Consider the following 10021-nt stretch of genomic DNA (forward strand, 5'->3'; position numbering starts at 1 on the left):
AGAGAGAAGAGGGGGGGACTGCTTAATGTAACAGAACTGAGGGAGGGAGAGAGAGAGAGAGGAGGGGGGGACTGCTTAATGTAACAGAGCTGAGGGAGGGAGAGAGAGAGAGGAGGGGGGGGACTGCTTAATGTAACAGAGCTGAGGGAGGGAGAGAGAGAGAGAGGAGGGGGGGGCTGCTTAATGTAACAGAGCTGAGGGAGAGAGAGAGAGGAGGGGGGGACTGCTTAATGTAACAGAGCTGAGGGAGGGAGAGAGAGGAGGGGGGGGACTGCTTAATGTAACAGAGCTGAGGGAGAGAGAGAGAAAGAGAGGAGGGGGGGACTGCTTAATGTAACAGAGCTGAGGGAGGGAGAGAGAGGAGGGGGGGGACTGCTTAATGTAACAGAGCTGAGGGAGGGAGAGAGAGAGAGGAGGGGGGGACTGCTTAATGTAACAGAGCTGAGGGAGGGAGAGAGAGGAGGGGGGGACTGCTTAATGTAACAGAGCTGAGGGAGGGAGAGAGAGAGAGGAGGGGGGGACTGCTTAATGTAACAGAGCTGAGGGAGGGAGAGAGAGAGAGGAGGGGGGGACTGCTTAATGTAACAGAGCTGAGGGAGTGAGAGAGAGAGAGGAGGGGGGGCTGCTTAATGTAACAGAGCTGAGGGAGAGAGAGGAGGGGGGGACTGCTTAATGTAACAGAGCTGAGGGAGGGAGAGAGAGGAGGGGGGGACTGCTTAATGTAACAGAGCTGAGGGAGGGAGAGAGAAAGAGAGGAGGGGGGGACTGCTTAATGTAACAGAGCTGAGGAGGGAGAGAGAGGAGGGGGGGACTGCTTAATGTAACAGAGCTGAGGGAGGGAGAGAGAAAGAGAGGAGGGGGGGACTGCTTAATGTAACAGAGCTGAGGGAGGGAGAGAGAAAGAGAGGAGGGGGGGACTGCTTAATGTAACAGAGCTGAGGAGGGAGAGAGAGGAGGGGGGACTGCTTAATGTAACAGAGCTGAGGGAGGGAGAGAGAGGAGGGGGGGACTGCTTAATGTAACAGAGCTGAGGGAGGGAGAGAGAAAGAAAGAGAGGAGGGGGGGACTGCTTAATGTAACAGAGCTGAGGAGGGAGAGAGAGGAGGGGGGGACTGCTTAATGTAACAGAACTGAGGGAGGGAGAGAGAGAGAGGAGGGGGGGGCTGCTTAATGTAACAGAGCTGAGGGAGGGAGAGAGAGAGAGAGGAGGGGGGGACTGCTTAATGTAACAGAGCTGAGGGAGGGAGAGAGAGAAGAGGGGGGGACTGTTTAATGTAACAGAACTGAGGGAGGGAGAGAGAGAGAGAGGAGGGGGGGACTGCTTAATGTAACAGAGCTGAGGGAGAGAGAGAGAGAGGAGGGGGGGACTGCTTAATGTAACAGAGCTGAGGGAGGGAGAGAGAGAGAGAGGAGGGGGGGACTGCTTAATGTAACAGAGCTGAGGGAGGGAGAGAGAAAGAGAGGAGGGGGGGACTGCTTAATGTAACAGAGCTGAGGAGGGAGAGAGAGGGGGGGACTGCTTAATGTAACAGAGCTGAGGGAGGGAGAGAGAGGAGGGGGGGGACTGCTTAATGTAACAGAGCTGAGGGAGGGAGAGAGAGAGAGGAGGGGGGGACTGCTTAATGTAACAGAGCTGAGGGAGAGAGAGAGAGAGAGAGGAGGGGGGGGCTGCTTAATGTAACAGAGCTGAGGGAGAGAGAGAGAGAGGAGGGGGGGACTGCTTAATGTAACAGAGCTGAGGGAGGGAGAGAGAGAGAGGAGGGGGGGACTGCTTAATGTAACAGCATCCCTCAGAACCGCCCTGTTGATTCTAGACCCCTCTTAACCCTGAGGTTGGATTCTGGGCTGTCTCCCAAATAGCATCCTATTCCATGTATAGTGCAATACTGGCTAATACAAACGTCTAACCCTCTGTCCTGTCCTGTCCTCTACTGAAGAGTTAAACCAGGCCTTCTGGTTGCTACAGACGTCTAACCCTCTGTCCTGTCCTGTCCTGTCCTCTACTGAAGAGTTAAACCAGCCTTCTGGCTGCTACAGACGTCTAACCCTCTGTCCTGTCCTGTCCTCTACTGAAGAGTTAAACCAGCCTTCTGGTTGCTACAGACGTCTAACCCTCTGTCCTGTCCTGTCCTGTCCTCTACTGAAGAGTTAAACCAGCCTTCTGGTTGCTACAGACGTCTAACCCTCTGTCCTGTCCTGTCCTCTACTGAAGAGTTAAACCAGGCCTTCTGGTTGCTACAGACGTCTAACCCTCAGTCCTGTCCTCTACTGAAGAGTTAAACCAGCCTTCTGGTTGCTACAGACGTCTAACCCTCAGTCCTGTCCTCTACTGAAGAGTTAAACCAGCCTTCTGGTTGCTACAGACGTCTAACCCTCAGTCCTGTCCTCTACTGAAGAGTTAAACCAGCCTTCTGGTTGCTACAGACGTCTAACCCTCTGTCCTGTCCTCTACTGAAGAGTTAAACCAGCCTTCTGGTTGCTACAGACGTCTAACCCTCTGTCCTGTCCTGTCCTCTACTGAAGAGTTAAACCAGGCCTTCTGGTTGCTACAGACGTCTAACCCTCTGTCCTGCCCTGTCCTCTACTGAAGAGTTAAACCAGCCTTCTGGTTGCTACAGACGTCTAACCCTCTGTCCTGTCCTGTCCTGTCCTCTACTGAAGAGTTAAACCAGCCTTCTGGTTGCTACAGACGTCTAACCCTCTGTCCTGTCCTGTCCTGTCCTCTACTGAAGAGTTAAACCAGCCTTCTGGTTGCTACAGACGTCTAACCCTCTGTCCTGTCCTGTCCTGTCCTCTACTGAAGAGTTAAACCAGCCTTCTGGTTGCTACAGACGTCTAACCCTCTGTCCTGTCCTGTCCTCTACTGAAGAGTTAAACCAGGCCTTCTGGTTGCTACAGACGTCTAACCCTCTGTCCTGTCCTGTCCTCTACTGAAGAGTTAAACCAGGCCTTCTGGTTGCTACAGACGTCTACCCTCAGTCCTGTCATCTACTAAAGAGTTAAACCAGCCTTCTGGTTGCTACAGACGTCTAACCCTCAGTCCTGTCCTCTACTGAAGAGTTAAACCAGCCTTCTGGTTGCTACAGACGTCTAACCCTCAGTCCTGTCCTGTACTGACCCAACGCTCTAACCACTAGGCTACCTGCCATTCCTATACTCTAACCACTAGGTTACCTACCACAGCTCTAACAGAAGGGCTCTAACAGAAGGGCTCTAACTGAACAGCTCTAACTGAACAGCTCTAACTGAACAGCTCTAACTGAACAGCTCTAACTGAACAGCTCTAACTGAACAGCTCTAACTGAACAGCTCTAACTGAACAGCTCTAACAGAAGGGCTCCAACTGAAGGGCTCCAACTGAACGGCTCCAACTGAAGGGCTCCAACTGAAGGGCTCCAACTGAAGGGCTCCAACTGAAGGGCTCCAACTGAAGAGCTCCAACTGAATAGCTCCAACTGAAGGGCTAACAGAAGTGCTCCAATTGAAGGGCTCCAACTGAAGGGCTTACCAAGAAAACAGTGAATGTTTCTGAGTGGCAGAGTTACAGTTATGATATAAATCTACTTGGTAAGAGCTGAAAATGGCTGTCTAGAAATTATCAACAACCAACTTGGCAGAACTTTAAGAATTTCAAAATTAATAAATGGGCAAATGTTGCACAATCCAGGTGTGGAAAGCTCTTAAAGAATTACCCAGAAAGACTCACAGCCGTAATCGCTGCCAAAGGTGATTCTACGAAGTATTGACTCAGGGGTGTGAATACTTATGTAAATTAGATATTTCTGTATTTCATTTTAAATACATTTGCTAAAATATCTAAAAACATGTTTTCGCTTTGTCATAATGGGGTATTGTGTGTAAATGGGTACAACAACAACAAAACCTATGTAATCCTTTTAGATTTCAGGGTATAACACAACAAAATGTGTAATAAATCAGGGGGGGGGTGAATCCTTTCTGAAGGAAATGCCAAAATCCCAAACTATCCCTTTAAACGGTTCTATGCAGTTTTTGTTTAATTTTTTATTAATAAGTGATGCGCGAGTTGACTCATAAGTGGGTTGAATAAAGACAAAACGATACCTTAAAAAAAAAATCCATAAATGTGTAATTCTTGTGCAATTTATATCTAGGCTACATTGAGGGTTATCTTTCACAGTTTTAACTGAATTATAATATTTTGATTTATTTATTTAAATAATCTTTATTTAACTAGGAAAGTCAGTTAAGAAGAAATTATTATTTACAACGACGGCCTACCCCGGCCAAACCCGGACGACAGCCTACCCCGGCCAAACCCGGACGACGGCCTACCCAGGCCAAACCCGGACGACGGCCTACCCCAGCCGACGGCCTACCCCGGCCAAACCCGGACGACGGCCTACCCCGGCCAAACCCGGACGACGGCCTACCCCCGCCCGAACCCGGACGACGGCCTACCCAGGCCAAACCCGGACGACGGCCTACCCAGGCCAAACCCGGACGACGGCCTACCCAGGCCAAACCCGGACGACGGCCTACCCAGGCCAAACCCGGACGACGGCCTACCCCGGCCAAACCCGGACGACAGCCTACCCCGGCCAAACCCGGACGACGGCCTACCCAGGCCAAACCCGGACGACGGCCTACCCCAGCCGAACCCGGACGACGGCCTACCCCGGCCAAACCCGGACGACGGCCTACCCAGGCCAAACCCGGACGACGGCCTACCCCGGCCAAACCCGGACGACGGCCTACCCCGGCCAAACCCGGACGACGGCCTACCCCGGCCAAACCCGGACGACGGCCTACCCCGGCCAAACCCGGACGACGGCCTACCCCGGCCAAACCCGGACGACGCTGGGCCAATTGTACACTGAATTTAGACGACCAGACGCCTATTTAAAACCAATCACCATCTCTCCAAAGAAGATACTAAATACAGTGAGTTTGTAAACATTCTTTGTGAAATGCGCTTTTAAACGATGTGAAACTTTGAAATGTTTGATGTAATGTTCATTTTAAGCGTGGTTAAAAATTCACGAGCATCTGTATGATTGTAGCATGATAAACTAAAGAAAATATACATTTTTTTTAATTACATTGTTGATATTTACATGTTTACTTTATGAAAATACCAACAAATCTCAAAATGAATAAATAAATGGATAGATGTAATTTCAGCCTTTGGTGCCTAGCCTTAACTCCTGTGTGGTTAAAGTGCCCAATCAATTTACAATGTACAAGGCAGCTAGTCTTCAACTTTTAACGGTTGAGCATTGTGTCGTGTCCTGTCGGTCTGTTTTGCCCTGTAGTCGCTGCCAGTTTGGAAGACGTTGTTAAGGCCTCTAGAAAGGACCAAGTGATATAAAAACACAAATTATTCATTAATACGCTGTAATGTGTAAACACTTTACCTAGCTAGCGCCAATAACTTGTAATTACAGGAAAATCTGTGAAATACAAAACCCCTCCCCTCAATGAATTTCATTCATCCATTAACTACGATTACAGTAGCAATTACTTGTCTTTTTTGTTTACAGTATAATACAGTCAATTTTACAGTATTTTCCTGTGTGTCATTACACATTACTTGCTTTAATAATATATATATATATATATATATATATATAGTTGTTGTACTGTAATATATATATATATATATTGCTGTGAAACTCATAGTAACACCTTTGCAGTGTAGTCATTACCCCTTTACAATGTAGTCATTATCCCTTTACAACGTAGTCAGTACCCCTTTACAGTGTAGTCATTATCCCTTTACAACGTAGTCAGTACCCCTTTACAGTGTAGTCATTATCCCTTTACAACGTAGTCAGTACCCCTTTGCAGTGTAGTCATTATCCCTTTACAATGTAGTCATTATCCCTTTACAACGTAGTCAGTACCCCTTTACAGTGTAGTCATTATCCCTTTACAACGTAGTCAGTACCCCTTTACAGTGTAGTCATTATCCATTTACAACAGTCATTACACATTTACAGTGTAGTCATTACCCCTTTGCGGTGTAGTCATTACCCCTTTACGGTGTAGTTATTACCCCTTTACGGTGTAGTTATTACCCCTTTACAACATAGTCATGACCCCTTTACAACATAGTCATGACCCCTTTAGAGTGTAGTCATGGCCCCTTTACAGTGTAGTCAAAGAGCCCATCTCAACTGATGCTGAGGTCTATCAACTTCTGCAGAATAGAATAGAAGTTAGAGGTTTATTCCCCATTTTAAGCTCTAACCCCAAACTCAAAAGCCCGAAAGAGCCCCATCAATATATACTACAGATTCTGATAGAATGACACCGATTAATAAATAGCACTCACCTCTGCGAGCAACGTATCCTGCTGATCCTGGCTCAACGTAAAATTCCCTTGGTGCAACGGGCTGCTCCGTAACACGGTGATATGTAAGGTAAGAAGTAGAAGTCCTAAAAGCAACAAGAGTTCTGCCGCCAATCGAACCATCCTTTTCACCTGACCGGTCTTTGGTCCCTGCGGTGATGCAGGGGGTCCTCCGCCAGCTCCTCCCGCTGCAGACACTCCCAGCTCCGGATCCGCTGCGGGCGAGGAGCCGCAACACCACTTCGGAGCCACTTCTGGATTCAGAATTACAATTTTAAGGGGAAAGGGGTGGGGGGGAAAGGAGAATAGAGGAATCAAGAAAAACAAATCGGTCAAAATGTCAAGTTTGGGACCACGTGGTTATGTTAGGTTCATTAACATCAGATCAGCGTCGGTGGAGAGCGGTCTTCAAGTGGAACAAAAAGTGGGTTCAGATTCAATGTGTGAAAACGATCAAAGTTAAAAAGGTGCATACAGCGAGGTTCAGGTTTCCTTTGGTATCCCCGTGGATGATATGCTTATTCTATGTCGGAGTGGATCTCCAAAGTTATTTCTCCAAAATGCTGTCAGGGCGACTGTGTAAAACTGCCCATGGGTAAAGTAATGAAATAACTACGGAATTCTTTGTTTGTTTGTTGCGCCCAACGTGTATACTATGTTAAAAAATAATGTAGTCTTATCGCGTGTTGCACTCCAGGTAGAGTCTTCTATCAAGAGACTTCCAGCCCGGTGTTTCCGGCGCCACGTTCTCCACCTTTTTTTTTAAAACCAGAATTAAACCTTTTCCTCGCCTTACAATCAAACCGTCTTGCTCTCTTCTCTCTCATCTGTGGTACGCAGGACTCCTTGGTTTTGATATTTTGGACACATTCTCCCTCCCGCCCATTATCTGGGCTATCATCTATCCAAAAGCGTCATATTGAATTCGCAGATGGTGATTAACGCGTTGGTGTGGTACACCTTTGGCACACCATCACACCACCCAAAAAGTGGATCTCCCGGAAGAAGAAAAAACAACTAGTTTGAGGAGTTCTCCCTTTCAAGCACAACCGTTATCCATCCAGTCGCGAATCCAGACATGCTGCTGGCTATTCTCCGCAGTGTAAAACCAGTAGCCTTCCGATCCAAGCGTCAAGTGCGTCCCTCAGCTCTCACCGTGTCCAAAAAGTGGAAACCAAACGAGAGCCTCTCCACACTGTATACACGCTGTTTTTCTCTCGCAGGACTCTCCTGTAGGCGAAAGTGTTTGTATACGCCCCTCTTCTGGTTTGCTGTCAAGCTCCCCCCCCCCCCCCCCCCCCCCCCCGTTTCTTAATTTAACCCTTTCTATCCTTTCAGCGCCGGTGACACGGGAGGGATGGTGGCAATGCAACTCAGCATGGCGCGGATAACATGCAAGCCACAGTCAACCCACTGGACACTCTGTAGCCCGGCATCTGCATATGTGCTCGATGTTATTGCATTAACTGATCATATTGACTTTAAAAGTTAAGATATTACAAATGATACATGATACATTGAAGCTATTAGGCTAGATTAACAAAACGAATTGTGTCGCCAGCCTTCTAGGCTACAGTGGGTGACTGACTGACTCTATTACTGCCAGGCTACAGTGGGTGACTGACTCTGTTACTGCCAGGCTACAGTGGGTGACTGACTCTGTTACTGCCAGGCTACAGTGGGTGACTGACTGACTCTTTTACTGCCAGGCTACAGTGGGTGACTGACTGACTCTTTTACTGCCAGGCTACAGTGGGTGACTGACTCTGTTACTGCCAGGCTACAGTGGGTGACTGACTGACTCTGTTACTGCCAGGCTACAGTGGGTGAATGACTGACTCTGTTACTGCCAGGCTACAGTGGGTGACTGACTGACTCTGTTACTGCCAGGCTACAGTGGGTGACTGACTCTGTTACTGCCAGGCTACAGTGGGTGACTGACTATGTTACTGCCAGGCTACAGTGGGTGACTGACTGACTCTGTTACTGCTAGGCTACAGTGGGTGACTGACTCTGTTACTGCTAGGCTACAGTGGGTGAATGACTGACTCTGTTACTGCCAGGCTACAGTGGGTGACTGACTGACTCTGTTACTGCTAGGCTACAGTGGGTGACTGACTGTCTCTGTTACTGCCAGGCTACAGTGGGTGACTGACTCTGTTACTGCCAGGCTACAGTAGGTGACTGACTCTGTTACTGCCAGGCTACAGTAGGTGACTGACTCTGTTACTGCCAGGCTACAGTGGGTGACTGACTCTGTTACTGCCAGGCTACAGTGGGTGACTGACTGACTCTGTTACTGCTAGGCTACAGTAGGTGACTGACTCTGTTACTGCTAGGCTACAGTGGGTGACTGACTGACTCTGTTACTGCTAGGCTATAGTGGGTGACTGACTGACTCTATTACTGCTAGGCTATAGTGGGTGACTGACTGACTCTGTTACTGCTAGGCTACAGTGGGTGACTGATTGACTCTGTTACTGCTAGGCTATAGTGGGTGACTGACTGACTCTGTTACTGCCAGGCTACAGTGGGTGACTGACTCTGTTACTACCAGGCTACAGTGGGTGACTGACCGACTCTGTTACTGCCAGGCTACAGTGGGTGACTGACTCTGTTACTGCCAGGCTACAGTAGGTGACTGACTCTGTTACTGCCAGGCTACAGTGGGTGACTGACTGACTCTGTTACTACCAGGCTACAGTGGGTGACTGACTGACTCTGTTACTGCCAGGCTACAGTAGGTGACTGACTCTGTTACTGCTAGGCTACAGTGGGTGACTGACTGACTCTGTTACTGCTAGGCTACAGTGGGTGAATGACTGACTCTGTTACTGCCAGGCTACAGTGGGTGACTGACTCTGTTACTGCCAGGCTACAGTGGGTGACTGACTGACTCTGTTACTACCAGGCTACAGTGGGTGCCTGACTCTGTTACTGCCAGGCTACAGTGGGTGACTGACTCTGTTACTGCCAGGCTACAGTAGGTGACTGACTCTGTTACTGCTAGGCTACAGTGGGTGACTGACTGACTCTTTTACTGCCAGGCTACAGTGGGTGACTGACTGACTCTTTTACTGCCAGGCTACAGTGGGTGACTGACTCTGTTACTGCCAGGCTACAGTGGGTGACTGACTGACTCTGTTATGCCAGGCTACAGTGGGTGAATGACTGACTCTGTTACTGCCAGGCTACAGTGGGTGACTGACTGACTCTGTTACTGCTAGGCTACAGTGGGTGACTGACTGTCTCTGTTACTGCCAGGCTACAGTGGGTGACTGACTCTGTTACTGCCAGGCTACAGTGGGTGAATGACTGACACTGTTACTGCCAGGCTACAGTGGGTGACTGACTGACTCTGTTACTGCTAGGCTACAGTGGGTGACTGACTGTCTCTGTTACTGCCAGGCTACAGTGGGTGACTGATTGACTCTGTTACTACCAGGCTACAGTGGGTGACTGACTGACTCTGTTACTGCCAGGCTACAGTAGGTGACTGACTCTGTTACTGCTAGGCTACAGTGGGTGACTGACTGACTCTGTTACTGCTAGGCTACAGTGGGTGAATGACTGACTCTGTTACTGCCAGGCTACAGTGGGTGACTGACTCTGTTACTACCAGGCTACAGTGGGTGACTGACTGACTCTGTTACTACCAGGCTACAGTGGGTGCCTGACTCTGTTACT

General features: G+C 49.0%; 1 protein-coding gene across 6 annotated transcripts in view; it reads right to left on the minus strand.

Moving 5' to 3' along the window:
* Positions 1 to 7599, minus strand: part of ism1 (isthmin 1) — a 54532-nt gene extending 46933 nt beyond the window's left edge. For 3 of the 6 annotated variants that reach the window (XR_016487088.1, XR_016487086.1, XM_090201772.1), the window contains exon 1: positions 6317 to 7572. Coding sequence is in view for 3 of the 6 variants with exons in the window: in XM_090201772.1 (XP_090057898.1) it covers positions 6317 to 6457 (141 nt within the window). In the remaining 3 variants the exon portion in view is untranslated. Of the gene's footprint in view, positions 1 to 6316 lie in introns of all 6 variants that reach the window. The other 3 variants (XR_016487087.1, XM_090201771.1, XM_090201770.1) reach the window with 2 other exon arrangements.
* Between the last annotated feature and the right edge of the window lie 2422 nt (positions 7600 to 10021).

The sequence above is a fragment of the Oncorhynchus mykiss genome, chromosome 16, assembly GCF_057628025.1.
Source record: "Oncorhynchus mykiss isolate SJ-2025 chromosome 16, ASM5762802v1, whole genome shotgun sequence".
NCBI lineage: Eukaryota > Metazoa > Chordata > Actinopteri > Salmoniformes > Salmonidae > Oncorhynchus > Oncorhynchus mykiss.